This window comes from Mustela nigripes, chromosome 4, assembly GCF_022355385.1.
Source record: "Mustela nigripes isolate SB6536 chromosome 4, MUSNIG.SB6536, whole genome shotgun sequence".
NCBI classification, from domain to species: Eukaryota; Metazoa; Chordata; class Mammalia; order Carnivora; family Mustelidae; genus Mustela; species Mustela nigripes.
The window spans coordinates 13,053,870-13,080,069 of NC_081560.1; the positions used below are offsets into that span (position 1 = coordinate 13,053,870).

A 26,200-nucleotide genomic window follows, 5' to 3' on the forward strand; every position below is an offset into this window, starting at 1 on the left:
ACACCATTAGGAGCCCACAGTAACTTCCGTTATATTCCTTTCTCTATTCTCCATTCATTTTTTTCCCCCTGAATATTCCCTCTTCCTTTAAGATGAAAGTATTTTTAATAATGAACTGGGTTTCCTTAATTTCATTCTGTAATTGGGCCTGACAAAGGGAACTGAACCCCTCTCTTGTTTTGATGCATATTTTGCACAGCTAACACCTTGGAATATTCTGTTCATGCGAGGCACCTAGTATTTAAAATGTTTTGAATAATTATCTTGAAAATAAAAATTATTAAAGTTTTGATGCTCCAGATGTCTAGAATGCTGTGCCTTGTGCAGGCACTAGCATATGGAAAGTTTTCCATTTCCAGAATGACTGGAAGATGAAACACACACTTAAAGAAAACGTTTTATTTCTCAACGATGGGGATAAGCTTTTAGACTTCCATTTAGACCCTCTTTAACAGGCCAGATCCTTTAATGAGACGGATACAAAAATCATTCTGATGATTTAGCTGCCCTTAAATACATTTCTATGAAATTCTCCTCGAATGTTTCCACCTTGGGGTTTCAAATCTTATTTTTATGACACATTCGCTGTAATGGAAAAAAACACAAGTGGCATGGGCTTTCCCGTCTTCCTCCCTCTAGGATTTTAACTTCTCCTCCAACACCACCCATGCTCTTCTAGTAAATCCCACATTACAGAACAGGTTTAAGACCGAGAAGAGAATGAAGTAGGAAATCGGAGCCATGGAAACCGCGGAGCCGAGGAAACGTGCGCGCGCGACGGTGGGCAGGAGGGGAAGGAATCCTCCCCTGACGACGGCGCGAGGGCGCTCCTACGATTACGTCACGCACCCCGGGTGACGTCACGGCCGTGACACGGGGGTGACGCCGTTGCCGCGGCGACTTCTAGTCGTCTCCGCCCCCTTCCCCCGCCCCCCGCCTAGCGTCCTTCCCCCAATCCCCTCAGGCTCGGCTGCGCCGGGGGCCGCGGGCCGGTTCCTGAGGTGGCCCAGGAGCCCTCTCGCCGCCGGCGCCGCCCCGGCCGTCCCTCCCCGCCGCCCCCCGCCCTCCGCCTCCGCCTCCCCCCCCCCCCCCCCCCACCCTCCGCCTCCCTTCCCCCTCCCCGCCCAGCAGCGGTCGCTCCGGCCCCGGCTCTCGGTTATAAGATGGCGGCGCTGAGCGGCGGCGGCGGCGGCGGCGCGGAGCAGGGCCAGGCTCTGTTCAACGGGGATATGGAGCCCGAGGCCGGCGCCGGCGCCGCGGCCTCTTCGGCTGCGGACCCTGCCATTCCCGAGGAGGTGAGTGCCGGCGCACCCTACACACATCCGAGCTCTGGGCTCGGCTGGCTGGTGTTTTTTGGGGGAACGAGGTGACGGTGGGGGCTCTGGTGCCCTCAGCCACATCCTTCTTTGGGTTCTGCGGGGTGGGAGATGGGCATCCCCGCCTTGTTCCTATCCGTCATGCAGCTCCTCGCTACGTAAACACACACAGTGGCCCAGGGGGGTTTCCCTGACTCGCACCCCAGCTTGGGGGATTCGGGCAGCATTGGTTGAGCAGGAGGCTATCAGTAGGGGGCGAGACTCAGGGTTGGTCCGAGAAGGTCACGGCTGGCTGAAGGTAGCCAGGCTCTCGTCTCTTCGATGTTTTCATTATTCTGGGGGTGGGGGGTAGGAGAGGGTGGCGGCATCCAGGTGAAAAGATGTAGGTTAGTAGCCGGGGCCGGGACCCCAGCTTGAGTTGCTGTTGGAATTATTATATGGTCACGGGAGTGATGGGGCGCATCATACCCCTCCTCTCTCCCTGATGTCCCCCTTTTCAGGCCGCTGCTCTCCCCTCCACTTTTCCACTTGTTTGGGGGATGTCTCTTCACCTGTTTTACCCAGCGGTTGGTTGTGATTTAATCTTGACTTGTTCAGCCTTAAATCCCACTGTTTCCGTTCTCCTTTTTATCCCGGTGTCAGGCCCCCAGTTCTGTGCTCTGTCGCTGAGTGGTAACCCTCCCCCCAACCCATTCGCATCTGCTGCTCCGCTCTTTTGCCGGTTGTCGGACCTGCCAGCCTTCTAGCCTTAGTTTCTACTTAAAACCATTTTTGCACCTCTCTTACCCTAGTTCTCTTCAGGTCGTCTGGATCATTCTGCTGCTCCCTAACATTGTTATCTGTTATCTTTACAAGTCCGTCTGGACGCTTTGGAGCGCCTTCCTTACTTTCTGAATCCTGAAGCTGTCAGGATTCCATCAGGTTTCATTTGCATTACAGACACTTTCTGGTTAGTCTTCCATTGTGTATTCACACCTCTTTATTTTTTCCTACCCATTTTTAAATAGATTTGATTGATTTCTTTCTGTTGTCCTCCTTTTTGTCCCAGTTTTTACCTTTCACTTTTCCCGCTTTGGCTTCTCCTTCTCTCGGCCTGTTTTTTGCAATATTCAGCCTCTTACCACTTGGTCAAATTACTTACGTTCGGTTTTTAGGGAAAATTTATTCCATTTAGTATTTGGCGTTGTACTGTATAAAATAACACCTTTATTATACTTTGCAAATTATGAGATACTATTTAGTATAATAACTGTGCTTTGTAATTGATTAGATAACGTGAGTTATTCCGTTGACTTTGCTCAAAGTTCTCTTTCCTTCCTTCTGCTTACATTTGGTTTCCCAATTCTCAACGCCTCATTCTTGTCTGTGCAATGCTCCTTTTCCTGCTTCATCATCTTTGGAAATTCATCCTATATGCTTGCTCTAGTTTGTTCACAATAATAATTTTTCAGCCTCTTATACCACTTCCATCTATGCGCATCATGTGTTCTATACCATCATTTGATTTAAAGTTTTCATATCTTCTTTTTAAAAAATTAACATATAATGTATTATTTGCCCCAGGGGTACAGGTCTGTGAATCATCAGGCTTACACGTTTCACAGCACTCACCATAGCACATACCCTCCCCAGTGTCCATAATCCAGCCACCCTATCACTACCCCCAACCCCCCAGCAACCCTCAGTTTGTTTCCTGGGATTAAGAGTCTCTTATGGTTTGTCTCCCTCCTGATCCCATCTTGTTTCATTTTTTCCTTCCGTAATTGCACGACTTTCCACTTAATTTTTAGTTTGCATTTTTGCTTGGATCAGTTTCCTCTAACATCTGTTCATTTTCCCCAACTTCTGGGATTCTAAGGATAGAGCTCTTCCCTTCTTCCATTTCCTAGTTTATTCTCATTTCCTAGTCGCCCGTTACCATTCATTTGGCCTTGTTTCCTGGCTTTTGGTTCTTGACTTGCTGAAGCTTCCTCTTGTCTTCCCCACACCTCCACATTCCTTCTTATTTATAAACAGCTTTGTTCCGTTGACATGGAAATTTATTTTTAGGATACATTGTTTTTAATAGCTAAATACTAGGGGTCACATCTGCTGTCTATTTTTTCCATGAATCGGATATGCCTTTGTCTTACCAGGCACAGGTGCCTCTGGGCTTGCTTTACTCTGTAGTGTATGTGTGGTTTTGTTGAATTGTAACTTTGAAGACTATTACAGAGTAGAAGAATGGATAAATTAATGGGTATGGGTCATGAAATTGTAATTCTCTGATTATAACATTGTTTACATTGAGAACTTTAAGGCTCAGTAGAACAGTTTGCAATGATGTAGAGAAGTCTTTTGTTAAGTACAGTCTCTGCTATCTTATTTGAAAGGGCCAGATTGTTTTTTTGAGTTCTATACTCAAGATTCTGATTCAGTAGGTGAGAGTGCCGTAAGTTTCAGTATTTTGGCACACTTCCTGGGCATTTCTCATGTATCAATGCTTGAGAACCACTACACTAATGAATTTAAGTTTAAATTTGCCAATCATTGGAAAGCATATTGGTATCTCCTGAAACTACAAAGGATACTCCTAACTAAATTCAATTAGAAGTGTTTTGTACTGCCTCCTCCTCTCTAAGGTTTTAATGTTTAGTGATGAATAGTTTTCCCTCTATAATTTCTGATAGGAGCTGATAATAAAGGTATTCGCATTGGGGAGGAGGGGAATAAATGATTAAAAGTGGATCTTTTTTGAATATAGACATCAGTGTTATGGATGGCAGAAGAAATTCCTCCAAGAAATCATTTAAAATTTGAAGTTGTATTGTTAATCCAGTACAAACTGATATGTACCGTGGTCTTTTAATTGAACTATCTTCCTTATGTGTACTTGAAGAGATATAATTGCCAAGTGCATGGAAACAAATGAAGTTATACTTGTGTAAAATGACACATTTTATACTAAAGAATTCCCTTGCCTGACAGTAAAATAGTTTTCTGTTTTTGTTTTTAAAGTTTCTCAGAGGGAAATTTCAGCTGCATTAAAATTTCTGTCTATAGAGGGAAAGCACATTCATTGTTGAAAAATTAGAAAGCTCTAAGTACAAAAAAAAAAAAAAAAGAAAAGAAAAAATCTGTAATCTTGCCACTAGGATATAATTAGTTTAAACATTTTGGTGTGTATCCAAAATTTTTTTTAATGTTTGTATAATACAGTATATGTGGTTTTATAATATTTTTAAACTTAATATAGCAAAATATTTTACATTTCATTTTTTAAAACTAATCATTTTTCTTGGATATTAGAGTTTTTTTAACTGCTTGCTATCAAACATTTTGAACATAGAATGTAGGTTTTAGTTTTTAAATTGTTTTGGGAAGTGAACAGATTTCATGTCCTGTATTTCTATTACTTTGTAGATGTCAAAATAGAATATTCTGGTAAATGATAGGAGCTTATTAGATATTTATGAAATGAATGTGCTTACACTTTGGGCATTAAACCTTTACTTCTGACCATTTATATTTACCCAATGTTTCTTTCCATGACCATATGGTATAATATGGGATAGCATGACTATATGATATAATAAATACATTTATTTTTTAAAATGTGTTCTACCAGAGTGTGATATTTATTAACTATTCTTCTGCTGTGTATCTGTAGTAGGAGCTTCTTGTAGTTGCATTACAATTAAAATTAACATTGTTTTCAAGATCTCTTATCACCAGCCTTAGTTAAGTTGTGTAATTATAATCATTGACTAAGCAGTATTCTGGGATGGGATCTTCTTTATCTTATGGTCCAGGGTATTAAAACTCATCTTTATTAGCAGTGTGAAACCAGGTTGGATTACCTCATACTGCTAAAAGGGGGTAGTCCCGTTAGCATACTGTGTGCTTGTGTAGTTCTGGTTTTGCTGTTAATACTTTGTCTAGGTATTTTTGAAGGTGGAAAGAACATACCTGTTAAGCATAACTATAAAAGAGCTATTTGTCTTTAGCATTTCTGGTTGTCTCTTTGTGTACTCTTTCTCTTTCCTTCGCTTCCTTAGGCTTCTACTCCTTTTATTTAGAAAACTATCTGATATCAGTCACTCACACATGCTGACTTTTAAAGGAATCATTTATCAGTAAACAGATAAGAAAGGAATGTTGGTACTGGATGCTCAGATCTTTGAATGTAGTAAACCTAAGAGCAAACTTGATTTAATCTTGTTTGGATAATAGGCCAGAAAAATTATATTTGGATAACAGGCCAGAGAAGTTTGACTTTTCTCAATTCTCTGTCCTTTGCTTTCCTGATAAGGATGAATAGGAAGCTGTTGTAACAATTGTTAACCTATGTTCTGTGAATGGTGGGGAGGAGAGGAAAGGAGCAGGCTGCATTGTTATTTTTTATTTTTATTTTATTTAACATTTTCTTAAGACCTCATGCTTACCTGTTGAAGAATGAGGCAGATGCTTAGCTTTCTTCCTTTTTCCTTTCCCCCAGTAATAAAGTTGTCGTCTCCTTTAGAATTGAAAATACATTTTGTTTTCTTTTTTTTTTTTTAATTTTATTTATTTCTTTGACAGAGACAGATCACAAGTAGACAGAGAGGCAGGCAGAGAGAGGAGGAAGCAGGCTCCCTGCTGAGCAGAGAGCCCGATGCGGGACTCGATCCCAGGACCCTGAGATCATGACCTGAGCCGAAGACAGAGGCTTTAACCCACTGAGCCACCCAGGCGCCCTACATTTTGTTTTCTTAGACACCTTGATATTATTAATTTAGCTGCGTACTTAATGAAGATTTTGTATCACAATCCTCTTGTTTTAGGAAATGTAGTATGTTGCTATGCTTCCCATATTTCCTCTTCAAATTGTCATTACAGTAAGCCTTTATTATCAGTAATTCTTACTTGATTTTGTCTAATTCAGAAGTTGATTTGAGTTTTCTATTCATTCTGTTTTACCCACATTGGTTATTCTGTGAGATCAGGATCAGCAATAGTTAGAGAACTGAGTTCAAAATAGGTGAGCCTGTATAGGAGCTTTTCTGTTTTTTAAAGGCAAACAGTGCTTTTATAGTCATAATGTTATAGATAATGTAAGAATCAAAAAGATAGTCTCGGGGCGCCTGGGTGGCTCAGTGGGTTAAGCCACTGCCTTCGGCTCCGGTCATGATCTCAGAGTCCTGGGATCGAGCCCCGCATCGGGCTCTCCGCTCAGCGGGGAGCCTGCTTCCTCCTCTCTCTCTCTTCCTGCCTCTCTGCCTACTTGTGATCTCTCTGTCAAATAAATAAATAAAATCTTTAAAAAAAAAAAAAAAAAGATAGTCTCATTTGTTCCATTCTTTTGTTAAATATTTGCTGGAGGCATTGACGTACTCTGGGAGGTAGTCTTTATTTTTTAGTTTCTTTTGGCTACCAACCTACTTTACTATCATACATAATTAGCATGGTAGAAGAAACGCTTAATACAGCCTACACCCTAACATTAAGCAATTATTTTTTCTACCCTCTACCCTCTGAGATTATTTTGGTTTCCATGTTTTCTCTTGGGCTTAAAAAACTATTAGTCTTGTTTCTTCTCATATCAAGACTATGCATATAGAGGGAAATGAATGCCCAGTAACATTACATTCCTTTCTGGGTCTTGGGAATATCCTTGATACAGAATAGAAAAATTGCTCTGAACTCAATTAACTTTGTCTTCTGGAAGCTCTGTAACGTCAAATGAAACATCATTTTCATTCTTGTAATATGGCTGTAGTTATTGACAGCACTTTTGGGACAAATGTTCCATAGGAGGGTAGTTTTTACAGGGTAATATACCACTGTGAGAAATTCAGGTTTTAAGTTCCTCTAATACGTGCATAGGAGAAATAGATTTTGTCTGTACTGAACATTTTTTTTATCTTCACCTTTTACAACAGTATCTGGCACGTAGGTACTCAGATTTGTAGTGAAAGAAATAGTGAATGGAACCTTAATACATATGATGCATTCTATTTTTTTGTACTTTGCAGTTCTCTTTTTCTTTCTTTCTTTTTTTATTTTTAAGATTTTGTTTATTTATTTGACAGACAGAGATCACAAGTAGGCAGAGAGGCAGGCAGAGAGAAAGAGGGGCTCCCCGCTGAGCAGAGAGCCTGATGTGGGACTCAATCCCAGGACCCTGGAATCATGACCTGAGCCAAAAGCAGTGGCCCAACCAACGGAGCCGACTGGGCGCCCTGCAGTTCTCTTTTTCTATGCTACTTATAAGTCAGTTTACTAGATTGACAACCATTTGGTTCCAAAGGGCATTTTTAAAAAACACTGTTGTTGGGTTTCAAAGGCCTTCTTCAGAGGTTAACTGAAGGCTATGTTCAGTCCCCCTACATCTTAACTCTTGAAGTTCTTCATTTTTCTGCTTTACATATTGCTCTCCTTGAAAAAAAAAAAAAGTGTTTTATGGCTGTAGAGATTTTAGAGCTTCTGTGTATGAAGAGAGATGTGCACTGGCATGAATCTTCTCAGTTGTAATAATCTGTGTGGGAAATTTCAACAACATGTACCTTCCTTAACAGTGTTCAGCAAACATTTTTTTGGTAAACGGTCAAATAGTAAAACTTTATGCACTATGGGCCTAACTGCTTTGTCGCTGTCAAAATAACAGACTCAACAATGGCATTATAGCACAAAACCAGCTAGACTGTGTAAGCAAGTGAGCATGACTGTTCCAATAAAACTGATGGACACTGAAATTTGAATTTCATATAATTTTCACGTGTTGTGAGTACTCTTGATTTTTTTTCAACCATTTCATGGGCTAGTACTAAAATAAATGATGGCGCAGATTTAGTTCATGGGCCAAGGTTTTCAGACTCCTGGTCTGGGGAGACTGAATTATATTAGAGGTTTTGAAATTAAGGTGTAGGTTAGAGGTATATAGAAAGTTCATAATTGCTTTTTGAGAAAAATCGGGTTGATTTGGTTTTAATTTACATATATCATAATGTACCATTCTAACTGTACAGTTTGATGAGTTTTGACAAATGTAAATGATCCTGCAACTCCTGCCGCAATCCAGACACAGAACATTTCCATCCTCTCAAATGTTCCTAGTTCCTCCGCATTCTGTCCCCTTCCCTGACCCTCAGTTCCTGGCAGACACTGGTCTGATCTCTAGTTTTACCTTTCCCAGAAAGTTATATGAATGAAGTCATGCAAGTACGGGGTTTATGTATTTGGCTTCTTTCATTTAGTTTGATGTTTTTGAGATTCACCCATGTTGTATGTATCACCAATTAGTTTCTGCTTATTGTTTAGTAATATTTTGTTGTATGGATGTGTTCCCATTTATTTATACATTTACCTGTTGATGAGTAGTAGGGTGGTTTTTACTTCTCAGCAATTATAATAAAGATTGCTATAAACACATGGGTTCAGGTTTTTGTTCAGGGTTCAGGATATTTGTTTCCATTTCTCTTGAGTAAGAACGTAGAAGCAGGGTTGATTGATAGATTGTATGGTAAGTTTATATTTAACTTTATAAGAAACTGCCAATCCAATTTTTAAAAATGGGCCCAGGATATGGACAGACATATCTACAGAAGACGTAGAGATGGCCAACAGACACATGAAAAGATGCTCAACATCACTCATCAGGGAAATGCAGATCAAAATCACAGTGAGATACATCACACGACACCTGTCAGAATGGCTAAAATCAAAACTCAAGAAACAACAAGTGTTGGTGAGGATATGGAGAAAAAGGAACCCTCATGCTCTGTGGAAATGCAAACTGGTACAGATGCTTGTGGAAGACAGTATGGAGATTTCTCACAAAAATAAAAATAGAACTACCCTGTGATTCAGTAATCACACTCCTGGGTATTTACCCAAATAGTACAGAAACACCAATTTGAAGAGATATATGCACCCCTGTGCTTATTGCAGGATTATTTACAGTAACCAAACTATGGGAGCACCACAAGTGTCCATCGACTGATGAATGATAAATAAGTGGTGTGTGTGTGTGTGTGTGTATATATAGCACATGGGAATAGTATTAATCCTAAGGAAGAATGAAATCTTGCCATTTGCAACAGCACACATGGATCTATAATGCCAAATAAGTCCGAAAAAGACAAATAACTGTATGATTTCACTCATATGTGGAATTTAAGAAACAAAACAAATGAACAAAGAAAATAGAGGCAAGCCAAAAAAATACCAGACACTTTTTTCCCCCTAAGATTTTATTTATTTATTTGTGAGAGAGAGCGCACAAGAGCATGCTTATGGGCAGAGGGAGAAGCAGACTCCCTGCTGAGGAGGGAGCTGATATGAGGCTTGATCCTGGGGCTCTAGGATCATGACCTGAGCCAAAGGCAGATACTTAACCAACTGAGCCATGCAGGCACCCCCCCAAAGCGGACTCTTAACAATAGATAACAAACATGGTTACCAGCGGGGAGTTGGTACTGGTACCAACTCTTGATGAGCACTGGGTAATAAATTTTGAAACTGTTGAATCACTATATTGTGCATTTGAAACTAATATAACAAGGTATGTTAACTACACTGGAATTAAAGAAAGAAAATGCCAAAGTAGGACCATTTTGTATTGTTGCTCATAGTGAATGAGTGTTGCAGTTACTCCGTATCTTTGTCAGGATTTGATATTGTCATTGTTCTTAGTTTTAGCCATTCAAGTAGGTATGTAATAGCTGTTCATTGTGGTCTTGATTTGTATTTTTCTAATACCTAATGTTGGACATCTGTTTATGTGCTTACTTACTATGCACATATTTTCTTAGGTTAAGTCTCCCATTTAAATCTTTTTATTCAATATTTATCTTCTCGTGGAGTTGTAAGAGCACTATATTTATATTCTGGATATAAGTCCTGTATATCAGTATGTGTTTTGCACGTGCCTCCCTGTCTGTGGCTTGTCTTTTTCATTTTCCTAATTACCTTGTCCATTTTATCATTTTTTTCTTTTATGTTTCCTGCTTTTTGTGTCCTATTCTTTATCTAACTTAAGATCATAAAATTTTCTCCCTTGTTTTTGTTCTAGAAATGTTGTAGTTTTAGCTGTTACATTCAGGTCTATGATCCATTTGGAGTTAATTTTTATATATGTTGTGAGGTAAAGGTTAAAGTTTCTTCATTCTTTTTCATATGGGTGTCCGGTTGTTTCATAGGTGTTGAAGAAACTTTTTTCTACCTTGGCACCTTTATTGAAATCAGTTGATTATACTTGTAGTCTCTTTTATTGATCTCTATGTCTCTTCTTTGGCCAGTACCACATTTTCTTGATTACTGTAGCTTTATAGTTAATTCTTAAAATTAGGTAGATCCAATTCTTAGGTTTTTTAGAACTTTAAAATTTGATTTTTTTAATTTCTTGTGTTAACTATACTTTTGGAAGGAAAAGGACCATAATTTTCTTACTCTCAGAGGTGTTTTCTACCCCAGGATTCACTACTATATATAAATAGTACACTCCTATCTTGAATTATTTGGTGGGGAGGTTCATGAAAAATGGCAGGTAAAGAAAACCTATTACATCCAAAATTAATTTCTCTATAAGAAATGAAGGGGATGTTTCAGTAGGTTGCACAAAAATGTCAATACTGTCCTTTTTACCATATTGCAAATTTTTTTTTTATTTAAAAAGAAATTTTTAAAAGATTTTATTTATTTGACAGAGAGACACAGTGATAGAGGGAACAGAAGCTGGGGGAGTGGGAGAGGGAAAACCAGACCTCCCGCAGAGCAGGGAGCCTGATGCGGGGCTTGATCCCAGAACCCTGGGATGATGACCCACGCCAAAGGCAGACGCCTAATGACTGAGCCACCCAAGCGCCCCCATATTACAAAAATATTAACTAATAAAAATATATACAGGTGAAAGTCACTATATTAAGATGTTTACTCACCAGAGAAGTCACTGAAAATGTCAGTTGGTGGAATATACTAGTTAATAGTGTTATTCTCCATCTTCATTTTAAGAGTTCTTTCCTTTGAAACCCGTGTCATGTTCTGTGATCTTCCAGAATTAGCACCTTTATTAATCTTAGAGTCATTGTTATTAAATTATTTTTACTAAGGATAATGCATATGGTAGTTGTTGGTCCCATTTCTACCTTTTTTCATTGGGGGCGCATAGGATTTTTCATCTTTTTTGTTGTTGTTGTTACACTGGTGAAAGCTTTTTATGGCTTAGCTTAAGGGGAGCCCCTACAGTACAAAATATTTCTTCTGGTCATGCTTTTCATTTAGGTATTAAAAAGCAAAAAAATCAGCAAATGTGTTCATAAGTCATAAATATCTGACTAGTACAGGGCGATGTGACAGTTGGTAAGGTAGATACCATCTAGACTTTTGTTCATGTTGCAAGGAGTGTTATTCCAGTTGTATTTGATTACCTTGCAAATTTTGAAACTGCCCTTCCAGGGAGAGAGAAACTCAGTATTTTGGCAGACCACTTTGAACTGTTTTCCAAAATTAGTGGTTTTTAGGGTTTTTTGTTGTTGTTTTGTGTTCTTTTAATGCTTTTCCTAGGGTGCCTGGGTGGCTCAATTGGTTAAGTGTCCCACTCCTGATTTGGGCTCCGGTCATGATCTCAGGGTCCTCAGATGGAGGCCCCTGTGGGGTTCACACTCATTGGAGAGTCTGCTTTTCTCCTTCAGCCCCCCACCTCACCCCACACTGTCTGGCACTTGTGCATACTCTCTCAAATAAATGAATAATTTTTTTTTTTTAAGATTTTATTTATTTACTTGACAGAGAAAGATCACAAGTAGGCAGAGAGGCAGGCAGAGGGAGAAGGGATGCAGGCTCTCTGCTTGGCAGAGGCTTGATCCCAGGACCCTGAGACCATGACCTGAGCCGAAGGCAGAGGCTTAACCCACTGAGCCACCCAGCTGCTCCTAAATCAATAAAATCTTAAAAATATATTTTTTAAAGATTTTATTGATTTATTTGCCAGAGAGAGATATCACAAGTAGGAAAAGAGGCAGGCAGAGAGAGAGAGGAGGAAGCAGGCTCCCTGCCTGATGCCGGGCTGGATCCCAGGAATCTGGGATCATTACCTGAGCCAAAGGCAGAGGCTTTAACCCATTGAGCCACCCAGGCGCCCCAATCTTTAAAAAAATATTTGAAATGCTTTTCCTTATTGTAAAAGATACTTTGTGTTTAAATTGAGAAATACTCTATTCTTACATTTTTTTCTTGTAGTAAATATATAGCTGTTAAATAAATAAAAAATGACTTTTTAGAACAGCTCAAATTAATTGAAATTTTAAGATGCTTTAAATTAGTCACTTTGAGTATTTTGAAGCAATTTAAAATACTGCTTGGGTGTGATCCTCAATTGCTGTAGGATTTTTAAACTGTAGTTTCTACATTATAATATTGGGAAAATAAATTTCTGTTTGGTCTTATAGATGGAGTTTTTGAGACAGAGTGAGTGTGAGCAGGGTGGAGGGACAGAGGGAGAGAGAGTCTTAAGCAGACTGCATGCCGAGCATGGAGCTAGACATGGAGCCTGATGCGGGGCTCCACATGGGGCTCAGGATGGGGCTTGATTTCAGGACTCTGAGATCATGACCTGAGCTGAAATCAGGAGTGGGTGGCTTAACTGACTGAGCCACCCAGGTGCCCCTAGATGGAATTTTGAGACTAAAGGAGGATTAATAGCTCCAACAGTAACATTATAAATAATTCTTTGAATCTGTATGTTTTATATTGTCATCCTGGGTCTAATAGCTTTTCCTCTGTTTTAAAGTTTATATTTTCTACTTAGAAATCTTTGTGTAACGTAGAGGAGTAGAAACAAACAATTACTAATTTAAGAGTCTTATGTAGGTATTATATTTTAGAGTTCTTTGCATAATTTCTGGCAATGTTATATGGAGGCTATTTAATTCCCATTCATTATGAAAGTGTCTTCTGTAAATTATATAACTTTCTTTACTATAAAAAGGTAAAGTACTGTTGTTATTCCTAAATAGCTCAAAATTGGTTTCTTACACGATTGTATTTCCATGGGTGTGGTATCAGAACTTCAGATAGGGAGGAGATAACAATTCAGTGTAGTTGTTACATTTTTGTTGTACAACCACTGACAGTGTTCATTTCCCCTTAGTTTTTACATGCTTCTAACATTTGAAATATTCCATCTATATCTTCCTGCAGGTGTCTTCTTATATTAACATTAAATTATATAATCTTAAATTGTTTCATTATGCATGAAAATTTAGCGTAGTTTAATCTTTTAGTAACTCCATTACAGAGGATTTTTCTGCTGTTGAATTTGACACTTAAGTTTCTATATGTATTTATGAAGGAAGGGCGCTTGGGTGGCTCAGTCAGTTAAGCCACCTGCTCTTGATTTCAGCTCAGGTCATAGGATCAAGCCCTGGGTTGGCTTGGTAGAGCCTGCTTGGGGTTCTCTCTTCTCCTGCCCCTCCCCTACCTTTCCTGCAAGTGCACTCTCTCTCTCTCTCAAAGAAAAAAAAAGAAGGAGATTTTTGGTTATTGGTTATCATGGGTGGGTCTTTGAAAGAACAGTTTAAATAGTTATAGCAACTTTTCTGTGTCATAGCCTTTCATACACTGCTTGATTTTCGCTCTGCCTCCCCTATGGAGTGGTATGAGAATAAAAAGAGATGGTGAACATGTAAAAGCTTTCACAAAATTATAGTAGGGTTATTTTTCTGTTTTCAAGACAAAAAATATATTAAAATTTTTCTTTCAGAAGTCTTTGTGGCATTTTTTAGAATGTTCAGTGACAGCCCATGGCTCTACTTGTTACAAACTTTTGGTGGTTCTTAATATAAGATTATTGATAGGACTGTTTAAATGTTGATTGTTTGATAGAACTGTTGACTGTTGATTTAAACCACTACTAAGTTAAAGAAACAAAGTGCCAACATATTGATACTTTTACTAAGCATTTCATAGGAAAGAGGCATAATGTATTAATATGATAGTACGGAGACTGTCTTTAAAGTCTATAAAGTCTCATGACTTTATAGGAAAAATATAAGTGTTACGACTTACGTTAGACTTTGGTATTTTTAAAGCTATGACCCACCATTTTCCTTCTCATCCTTCCAAAACTGTATTGATGACTTTTGTATTAAGTCATTTCATAGGCCAGTAGGTATTCAAGTATTCAATAAATATTTGAGTGCCTACAGTATACTAGGTAGTAAGTACTCTAGGTGTTTAGGAGTACATTTGAATGATCTCTACCCTTATCTAGGTTATATGCTGGTGGAGGTGTGTGTATGTAGTAGGGGAGGGGCAGACACACACAAAAAGAAAATTATAAAGTATGTTTGAAAGTAATAAGCACTATGGAAAAATAAAACCGGACAAGGTTTGCAATTTAAAATAGGGAGATAAGGGTAGGGTTTTAGTTGAGAAGGTTAATACAAGTAAAGATTTTAGAAGGTAAAGGAAAAGCATTTCAGACAGAAGAACCAAACTCAACGGTTCTGAGTCAGGAATGTGCCTTGTCTATTAGGGAAACAGCGAGGAGGTCAAACTTGCTGCAGTGGCTTAAAGAAAGGCCGCCAAGTTGTAGGAGGTGAAATCTAAGTGGTGTTGGAGTAGGAGGGAGAACAGAAGCATGACCAAAGGCCTTTGACTTTTGCTTTAAGTGAAATGGGTAGCCTTTCAAAGTTTGAGCAGTCAGAACAGAGTTACAGGAGTTAGTTATGAACAGAACTGTTCCAGTGGCTATATAGAGAACAGACTGTAAGTGGACAAGGGTAGATGTAGGGGAACTAGGAAGGAAGCCTTTGGAATTACCTAGAAAGTGGTTTAGACCACATTGGAAGCAGTAGAAGGATTGAGAAACGATTCTGGATGTTCTAAAAGTAGAGCCAATAGGATTTGTTGATAGGTTGAACGTGAGGTGTGCAAGAAAGAGAGGTGTCAAGGGGAAAGGAGGGCACAGATTAAGAATTCAGTTTGGGGTATGTTAAGTTTGAAATATCTATTTCTAGTTGGGGAGTGAGGCCTAGTGACAGAAACTGTTTGCCATATGTATGTCTTACTTTCTTCCTGAGTATGCACTTAGACACTTCTCCTTAGTACTTAGGTGTCACGGTCATACGATTAAGTTCTGGCTAATGTAATATGAGTACATGCAATATACACTAATTCTAGGTCTGGTCTATACAAACACCTTCCTTCCTGTTTTTCCCTTCTGGTTGGTTGAAGCATGATGATTCCGAGGATAAGTTGGAAGCCCTGTGTTGTAAATGGTAGATTGACCATTAGCCTAGGTTTCTGAATACTGCATGGGTAAAGACCACCTTGCTAACCTTTCCAACAGCCTAGTACTATTAGATGAATAAGAAATTAGCTTTCATTGTATTTGAGTCCTTATGCCTTTTGAGTGTATTTGTCATAGCAGTTAGCAAACCCCAAATTTGGGATTTGGGTGGCGTTTAAAGCTGTGATTTTGATGTGATTATCAAGGGAATGAGCCTAGACAGGAAGAAAGAGAGCCAAGTTTGGAGAAAAGAGGAGAGCCTGAGAAGGAACAACCAGTAAGATAGGAAATCGAATGAAGAAAGTTCATTAATAGAGAGTAGTCAGTTGTATATGCTGCTAGGAGAAGTAAGATGCTAAGAATTCATCATTGGAGCTAACAGAGTAGAGGTATTGTGATCTAGACAAGAATAGAACATTGAGGGGTGCCTGGGTGGCTCAGTTGGTTAAGCCTTCGGCTCAGGTCATGATCCTGGAGCTTCAGGATCGAGTCCAGCATTGGGCTTCCAGCTCCATGGGGAGTTTGCTTCTCCCTCTGACCTTCTCCCCTCTCATGCTCTTTCTCACTCTCTAAAGTAAATAAATAAAACCCTTTAAAAAAAAAAAAAAAGTAGAGCATTGAGATGAGGTTCCAAGGAGATAATTCTGATTGAGTGATTTTTAAGGAAGAATAGAAGGGGAAGTGAAGGTAGTGAAGAATTTTCCCATGAAGGGGAACAGAGAAATGGGGCATTAGCTAGTGAGGGAAGTAGGGTCGTGGAATTTTTTTTTAATGATTAAAAAAAATGAGGACATATGGTGATAGGAATGAATCCTTACAGTGTAAAACATTAATGGTTTCTGGAGAGAGAGAAGGAAGGGTGAGGGAGAGTCCTCTCTGAAGGAAAGAGGGAAAGGGATTTAGTGGCAGGTGGAAGGATTGGCTCTCAATAGGAGCATGGATACTTGATAATACATGGTAAGGCAGAGTGTAGATACAATGTTGATACAATGCGATGATGGGAGTCCATATGTGTTCTCTTCCAGTTGCTTCATTCTTTTTCAGTAAAGCTCAGGTTACCAGCTGAGAGTGAGTCGTGGGGGTATGTGCATTAAGAAGAGAGCTGAAGGTCTTAGAGTTGTTTGGGGACACATGAGAGTGAATGGACTAGGGACAAAGTGAAATTGATAAGCGATATTAAATTATTTTACCTGTTGTCCAGACACAGTATGGGACTTCTGACTTTGTGGTACAGGTCCTCAGATCAAAGTTAACTTGCCAAGGTAGTTTAAGAATTGATATGAGTCATTCTCATTTTGACTCACAGACATGGAATCATTGGGAAATAGAACATGAATTATTACTTCTTCATGAATTTAAACTAAATTTGGAAAAGTCTGGTTACTGATTTTCTTTTCAAAAACAATTCTTTGCTTCTTTCTATACTGAAATTTTATTGAATATTTATTTTGTCTACATAGAATAGCATCCTCATCATTGCGGTTTAATTTTTAAACTGTACAGTAAAGCACTTATTTTCCTGTTACTTTCTTTCAAATGCCCTCCAAGTTTGACTTGTCTTTTGCTCATGTTTTTCCTGCTGCGTGAAATATAAATTCCTTCCCCTGTCATCGCCCATCCAGACCTTTCGGACTTAGCTCACTTATTGCAGGAAGCCTTCCTTTACCTTTTCAAGGCCTAGTTAGGTACTTCTACTTTTTGCTTTCATAATATGTCAGAGTATACTTGGTATCATTTTATTTACTGTGTTAATAGTTTTTTGTTGGTATCTTTGCATTCCCTTAGACCGTTGTCATTCAGTCAGAATTTCTGTCACAAAAAATGTTCGGGGCTGTTGAATATGTCCACTGGTAGCTACTGTGCACTCAGAATGTGTATAGGAGGACTGAAGAGTTGGATTTTAAAATTTATCTGATTAATTTAAATAGTCACATATGACTACTGGCTACTTTGGACCTTTTAAAAGTTGAGTCTTAGGTGGAATTCATATTTATTTTTCATTGCTTATTAGTACTTACTGCCACTTAAATTACTGTGCTCTTTCTCAGTAGTCTTAGACCCAATAGTTATCCCTCACCTGGAATATGGCAGTTTTCTTCTCTACTTCTGTTCTTAACCATAACTTTCTGATTTATGCAGCAGTAAGTTATTCAGATTATAAAGCTAGGGTTTTTGTTGTCGTTCTGTTTTGTTTCTCTTTCAGACTGAAAACCTGGGTACTGTGAGGATACCTCAAGAAATTTCTGAGGGTTAAGAGTAGCAAGGAAGAGACTCACTGGGTTTGTGGAGGGTGGAAAGGCAATCTCTGCTTCAACCAAAGTAGTTCCATTTAATAAGTTGCTATATTGAAATTGTGCTGGAGATTTCATATGGTGGGGGGAAAGGCTTCTAAAAGATAACACTTTTTTTTTTTTTTAGATTTGATGTATGTATTTATTTATTTAGAGCATGTGGGCATGGTGGGTAGAGGGGGAGAGAGAGAATCTCAGGCAGACTCCCTACTGAGTGCAGAGCCCAATGTGGACCTCAGTCCTACTACCCGTGAGATCATGACCTGAGCCCAAAACCAAGAGTTGGACACTTAAGCAGCTGAGCCACCCAAGCACCCCTAGAAGATAACACTCTTAATGGAAAAAACAGGGCATGCACATGGCAGTATGTGATTAAGTGCCTGAGTGGATGATGGAGTAGCTCAGAAATGGAACGTTTTTGTAGGCTAATGAGGTCTTGATAGAAGTTAGTGTTTAGGGGCACCTGGGTGACTCAGTTATTAAGCATCTGCCTTTGGCTCAGGTCATGATCCCAGGGTCCTGGGATCGAGCTTCACATCAGGCTCCCTGCTCAGGGGAAAGCCTGCTTCTCACTTTCCCACTCCCCCTGCTTGAGTTCCCTCTCTCTCTCTGTGCCTCTCTGTCAAATAGATAAAATCTTCAAAAAAAAAAAAAAAAAAAAAGAAGAAGAGGAAGTTCGTGTTTAACCTAGACAGATGGAAGGAAGGAAAAAGATATAATAGATAATGTGAATAGACTTTGCAAAGAACTGGAGTTAGAGAGATATATGGTACTTTTGTTTAAGGAACAGGATTATCATGTTTATAGTTGAGTGACTTGTATGAAATAAAATTTGGCTATACTAGACAGGATTGCATTGTGGAGAATAGTTATAGACTGAAAAAAATTTTATAAATTTTTAAAAACATTTATTTATAAGAGAGAGGAGAGAGAGCTTGCACAAGGTTGGGTGGTGGCGGGAGACAGAGAGAAGGGGAGAAGCAGGATCCCCGCTGAGCAGGAAGCCCGACTGAACTTGGAGCTTGATCCCAGGACCCTGAGATTATGACCAGAGCTGAAGGCAGTCACTTAACCAACTGAGCCACCCAGGCACTTTTAGACTGAAAAAAATTTAGCTTTGTATTATGTGTAGTGAGATGAAATTGGAGGTCTAAAATAAATGATGAGGGACACCTGCATGGCTCAGTTGGTTTAGCATCTGCTTTCATCTGCTTTCGGCTCAGGTCATGATCCCAGGGTCCTGGGATTGAGCCCCACATCAGGCTCCCTCTCCAGTGGAGAGCCTGCTTCTCCCTCTGCCTGCTGCTCCCCCTGCTTGTGCTCTCTCTGTCAAATAAATAAATAAAATATTTTTTAAAAATTAAATTATGAAACCAGTGTTTAAGGGTGATTGAATTGGTAAGGGTTATAGGATAATTAGATTCAATATGGGATAAGGTCAAGCCACCAAAAATGTTTATGGAAAAACTTAGCAGTAAAACATACTGTGTCGCTGTTGAAGCTTGGGTTCTTTGATGGTGAATACTGAGACGCTGTTTGCAGTGCATGGTATTTCGTAGGAATCAATGCCTGTGAAGGAAGAGGCAAGTTACAGGACTGGGCACAGGATGAAATTGCATTGTGATACCGGCCTCATCAATCTTTTGCCTATTAGTGTGGAGCTGTGGACTGAGGATTGCCTGTCAAAAGGACGTGAGCCAAATGGCTGAGCCTCCTAGCTTGGATGTGGGTTGCAGTTAGGTGGGCTGTGGAGGAGATGACATTTGGAAGCTGTCTGCTGACTGTCTTCATAGCTGGACAGTAATGCCTTCCATAAAGGTGGAGCTTGGTCATGCATCTCTTTGTCTTCTGCAGACAGTGGGTCTGCGTGTGGGCAGTTCTTCCCCAGGGGGCAGTTTTGAAATACTTGGAGGTGTTTTGGTTGTTCCCAGTATGGGGGAAGAGGGTGGCATTAGCCTTTAATGAGCAAGGACCAGGGAAGTCAGCTCTCTGAGTGTTAAGGACAGTCTGCACATTTAAGAATTGTTTGAATAACCACAGGACTTAGTTATTTTTTGGTGAAAAAAGTGGCAATAATGATCTGATCTTAGAAACGAACTTTGTTTTAGGTATGAGGCATTGTTTTAATATACACAAGAAGTTGCAAGCATTTAATTATCACATAAATTTTAGGAATATTAAAATTTTTGATCAGAACTTTATCAGGAGTTCTTTACCGCGTCAGAAAATCACATAATCGGTGGCAGTGCCACTTGCACACTATTGGGTGACTCAAATACTTTCCCTCTCCGTCTATAGTTGTCACCACTACAGTTGTAGTGATTCTCTGTATAAATATAAGCATCAGATACCCTCATTATATTTATTTTAATAATAGCATGCACATTTTGAAGTATTTTATTACTAATTTATTTCTTTCATATGATTAAAAATATAATTAGGGTGTTACTGACTTTTGAAATTTCACTTAGGCAGGCCATCTCTATTTAATTTTAGGATGGTATGGGGGTGTTACAAAATAGTTGTCATAAAAAAGGGGAAATTGATTTCTGTTTTCAGTAATGGTGGATTGCATTATTTCAGATCAACCCTTTTGATGAAGACAACTAAAAATCTTGGAAACAATCTTTTAAAAAATTTTAAAGGAATTAGAGCTGAAGAGGGAGTAGACAGCTGCAAGGCTACATTTTAGGAAAAAGGCAGGAACCTGGGGAAATAAGTAAAGAATGAAGTAGCTTTTGTCTAAGGGCAGGTGCCAATCTATTTAGATTTGGGCTTTGGTTTTGGTATGCTTAATAGGTTATAGAGGATAGAAGTCAGGGCCTAGAGTTCATCCAAAGGGAGAGTCAAAAAGGAGAGGAACTCTCTTTTAAGATGCTATCCCAAGGACTCCATTATTTGGTAAGGGTGAAATGGAACTAAACTGTCTACCCACTCCCGTATCTAGGGGACTGTAGATTTGGAGCAGGGGAAGAAAAAGGAAATTAAGGAAAATAAATCCTTCAAGCTGTGACCACAGTTTTAGCTCTCACACTGATTAACAGCTTAGATTTGTCTTGCCTGGGTGGTCAGGGACCCTTAAACCTTTTATCATAATTCCTGGTTTCAAACTGGTAGTACTCACAAGTACTGTCAGAAGGAAAGCAAATTATCTTTGGAAAGATTCTGAACGGGATTGCCACCGATAATTTTTCAAGGGCAATAATTAGTGCACTGTCACAAGTCACCAAGCATAGTAAAACACACACACACAAGTTAAAATTAACATGATATATGTGTATAGAATTCCTCAAGTAATATAATTTAAGGTTTCTGTAGTTTTATTTTTTTTTTTTAAGATTTTATTTATTTATCAGAGAGAGAGAGGGGGAGAGAGCGAGCACAGGCAGAGGCAGAGGGAGAAGCAGGCTCCCTGCTGAGCAAGGAGCCCGATGTGGGACTCGATCCCAGGACGCTGGGATCATGACCTGAGCCGAAGGCAGCTGCTTAACCAACTGAGCCACCCAGGTGTCCCAATGTAGTTTTTTAATGGAGATGTAATTGACATATAAATGTGTAGTTTGCTTTATGTTCATATACCTCAAAATAAGTTTTTAAAAAGAAAAATATAATAACATGCATGGAAATACCACTGTGAATAAGAAACAGATCAAAAAAACCCCTCAAATATCAGACGGATTTAAAACAATTGTTACTTGTTATGTTGAAAGAATAAAAGACAAATTTGAAGGCAAGCAGAGAACAAGAGACTATAACAAGTTCCTTAGTAAACTTGAGAAAATTAAATACAAAGTGCAGAAATGAAACTATGCCAAATATACCGAAGGGAAAGCTTGAGCAGATTATTTCTAACTGAAGAAGAATTAGTTACCTGGAAGATAAGACAGGAAAAACTTTCCTGACTGTACTGCTAAGAGTCGAAACAATGGAAAATATTGAAGAGAGATTGCATGATAAGAAAGATAGAGTGAGATCTAACATATTTAAGTTTCATAAAGAGAGGAAAGAGGGAATGATGCAAAGGTAATATTTGAAGAGTTATTTCTGGTTGAAAATTTTCTAGTTCTGATGAGAAACCAGTTGATAGGAAGCTCAATGAATTTCTGATAGTATAAATAAAAAGAAATCTGCACCCAGACAAATCAGTGAAATGGCATAAACCCCGATACAAAGAGAAAAATCTTAAAAGCAGCCAGAGGAAAAAAAGACTTCTTTCAAAGGAGCAGTTATGCAGAGATAGCTAACTTCTCAACAGAAGGGTATGTCTTGGGGTGCCTGGGTGGCTCAGTGGGTTAAAGCCTCTGCCTTCGGCTCAGGTTATGATCCCAGGGGCCTGGGATTGAGCCCCGCATTGGGCTCTCTGCTCAGCGGGGAGCCTGCTTCCTCCCCTCTCTCTCTCTCTGCCTGTCTCTCTGCCTACTTGTGATCTGTCAAATAAATAAATAAAATCTTAAAAATTAAAAAAAAAGGAAGAAAGGTATGTCTTTTTTTTTTCCAGAATAATTGCCAATGTATACTTATAAATTCTGTACTTAGTGAAACTATCCCTTAAGGATGAGGTAAAAGTTTATTTTAATGAACTCCATCAGCCCTTTTTAAGGGAAATTATGAGGGATGTACTTTAGGCAGAAAGATTCCAGATAAAAAGTCTGAGGTTTTGAGGTGAAATGAAGTGTAATGAGCCTATTGAGGTGAATTAAAGAAGACCTGAAGGGGCAAAATATCATGTACATGGATTGATAGACTCAATATTGTATAGATCTTATTCTCCAAATGGATTTGTATATATTTTTTAAAATCTTTTTTTTTTTTTTTAATCAGAGAGAGAGAGAGAGCAAGCACAGGCAGACAGAATGGCAGGCAGAGGCAGAGGGAGAAGCAGGCTCCCTGCCCAGCAAGGAGCCCGATATGGGACTCAATCCCAGGACGCTGGGATCATGACCTGAGCCGAAGGCAGCTGCTCAACCAACTGAGCCACCCAGGCGTCCTAAATCTTTTTTTTTTTTTTTTTTTTTATTTATTTATTTAAGAGAGAGAGATAGACCACGAGAGGAGAGAGGTCAGTGGGAGAGCAGACTCCCTGCCGAGCAGGGATCCTGATGTGGGAGTCCCTGATGGACTCCATCCCGGGACTCCAGGGTCATGACCTGAGCCGTAGGCAGTCGCTTAACCAACTGAGCTACCCAGGCGCCCCATGGATTTATATATTTAATATAATTCCAGTCAAGGCATTAAGTTATTTTTTTGGTTGGTTGGTTCATTTGGTTTTGGTTTTGTTTTTGTTGTTTTTCAGGTGGAACTTAAAAAGCTGATTCTTTCTAAAATTCTCTGGAAAATCAATAAAGAGCCAAAATAGCCAAGACATTCTCAAAGAGGACAGTTTGGGGAGACTTTTTACCAGTTATTGGGATTTATTACAAAGTATAGTAATTAAGACACTGTCGTGAGTAGTCTAGTCTAGTGATGGATGGATGGACCAGTGGAACAAAACAGAAGAAAATCTGTAATTATAGTTTACTTGATGAATGACAAATTTTGGTTATTTAATATATGACAGATATATGTTGGTTAGTGAGAAAAGAATGCCCTTTTCAATAAAGGGTACTGGAAAATTAATTTGGACTTTAACTTCAAAATGATAAAAAAAATTCTTGTTACATTAAATGCCTGGATGTGAAATGCAAAAATACAGATATTTTAGGAGATAGTATGAGAGCATGTTTTTATTTAGAGGGATTTTTTTTTTTTTTTAAGATTTTAGTTTAGTTTGAAGATTTTATTTGTTTTAGAGTGCACAAGCAAATGTGATTTGAGTGGGGGGCGGGAGGTGGAAAGGGAACTGGGAGAGGGAGAATCTCAAGGGGACTCCCATTTGTATGTGAAGCCTGAGTTGAGTGTGAAGTCCACCTCAGGGCTGCATCTCATAACCTTGAGATGGTGACCTTAGCCGAAATCAAGTGCTAGCCACCCAACCAACTGAACTACCGAGGCCTTAAGATTTTATTTTTAAAGATTTTTTTTTTTAATTTGACAGAGAGAGAGACAGTGAGAGAGGGAACACAAGCAGAGGGAGTGGGAGAGGGAGAAGGCAGGCTTCCCACTGAGCAGGGAGCCAGATGTGGGTCTTGATCCCAGTACTCTGGGATCATGACCTGAGCCAAAGGCAGAAGCTTAACGACTGAGCCTCCCAGGTGCTCCTTTACTAACCTCTGCATTCAGCATGGGGCTCAGCCCTACAACCCTGAGATCAAGAATCACATGCTCCATTGACTAAGCCTGCTAGATGCCCCTATTTAGAGAGCTTTTAGAGTTTTTATTAGAGGGGCACCTGGGTGGCTCAGTGGGTTAAAGCCTCTGCCTTCAGCTCAGGTCATGATCCCAGGGTTCTGGGATTGAGCTCCGCATGGGGCTGTCTGCGTAGCAGGGAGCCTGCTTCCTCCTCTCTCTCTGCCTGCCTCTCTGCCTACTTGTGGTCTCTGTCTGTCAAATAAATAAATAAAATCTTTAAAAAAAATAGAGTTTTTATTAGAAAGCAAAATTTAACATTTTTTATTAATTTAAGATGGTATAAATTCTGAGATTCACCATTATTTTGTATTTCTAAAATAAAATGTTGCCAGTTAATCATGGTATGCTATTGATTGTACAATAAATGTTCCCAATTTTCACTTTCATAGTACTTTAACATCTTGCAAGTGAGGAAATACAGGGCATTTCCTGAACTCCCTTCCATCAAATGTGAATGCAGCTTAGGTTCTCTTCACTGGATGAATTCCCACAATGGAAGGCAAAGAGGACAGGGAAACTTTTTGTTGCTGCTTTGGGTGGTTAGCAAAGTTGTGAGATTTAAATGAATAGAAGCAGTTGTGGTATCTAGACTGAGATTCCAGTGTTTAATACCAGCTTCATGGATATGTAGAGGCAGTGATGGCAGTAGCTTTTAGACCCCTGGCTTGCAATGTATCCCTTATCTCCTCGCTCCAGTGGCTATTCCTGATTCTTAATCCTACCTTCCTTCCTTTTTTTTTTTTTAAATGTCCTTCTGTATTTTGAATGACAACCATATTAGTCTTTGTATTAAATGCCATTCTGGTTGAAATATCTAATATATAGCTTTTTCTTTTCTGCATTGGGTCCCGATTAATAATTAAAAACAAAACAAAAAAAACAGGTTTAATGATTAAAACAGATGAATTAATAGGTTTATAATGATTAATAAATTTTTATTGGCTCAAGGAATCTTTTAACATTTAATTATTTTGATTTTTTAAAACTATATTAATATTTAACCATTTATAGGTGGTACAGTTCAGTGGCATTAAGTATATTCAAAATGTTAACCACCACTATCTATATCCTCAGTTTTTTCATCATCCCCAGCAAAAACTCCACCAATTAAAAAAAAATTCCACCACTTAAAAAATAATTCCTTCTTCCCTCCCCAGCCCCTTAAACTCTCTTCTATTTACTGTCTTTATGGATGCCCATTCTGAGTACCTCATGTAAGTGAAATCATACAGTATTTGTCATTCTGTATCTTATTTCACCTAGTGAAATGTTTGCAAGATCCACCATGTTATGACATATATCAAAATAACTGCCAAACTGTTTTCCCACAAGTATTCCATTATATCCCACCACCCGTCATCAAATTCCAGTTTCTCTACATCCTCTGCAGCACTTGCTATTTTCCTTTTCCTTTCCTTTCCCTGGATTATAGTTATTCTCATGAGTGTGAATTGGAATCTCATTGTGAATTTTGTATTAACGTTATTCTAGTGGAAGTTCCTCAAAAACTAAAAGTAGAATAACCATATGACCCACAATTCCACTTCTAAGTATAAATACCCATAAGAATAAAAAACAGACTTGAATAGATACTTGCATACTGATGTTCATTGCAGCATTATTTACAATAGAGAAAAGGTGAAAATAGTCCAAGTGTTTGAATAGATAAAATGTAGTATTAGTCATAAAAAGGAAGGAAGTCCTGGGGCACCTGGCTGGCTTAATCAGTAGGGCATGGGACTCTTGTTCTCAGGGTTGTAGGTTTGAGCCCAATATTGGGCATGGAGCCTACTTAAAATAAAAATTAAAAAAAAGAAAAGAAAAATTCTATTACATGACATAACGTGGGGAAACCTTGAAAACATTGTGGTGGAGTGCTTGGGTGGTTCAGTCATTAGGCAGCTGCCTTCACCTCCGGTCATGATCTCAGGGTCCTGGGATCGAGTCCCTCATTGGGCTCCCTGCTCCCTGGGAAGCCTGCTTCTTCCCCCCACCCCCCGCCACTGCCCCTGGTTGTGTTCCCTCTCTTGCTGTGTCTCTCTCAGCATAAATAAATA

At 39.1% G+C, this 26,200-nt stretch overlaps 1 protein-coding gene across 1 annotated transcript in view; it reads left to right on the forward strand.

Moving 5' to 3' along the window:
• Nucleotides 1-1,101: 1,101 nt before the first annotated feature.
• Nucleotides 1,102-26,200, forward strand: part of BRAF (B-Raf proto-oncogene, serine/threonine kinase) — a 180,476-nt gene continuing 155,377 nt past the window's right edge. Inside the window, exon 1 of the mRNA XM_059396263.1 lies at nucleotides 1,102-1,295. Coding sequence (XP_059252246.1) covers nucleotides 1,164-1,295 — 132 coding nt within the window. The 5' untranslated portion in view covers nucleotides 1,102-1,163. The remainder of the gene's footprint in view (nucleotides 1,296-26,200) is intronic.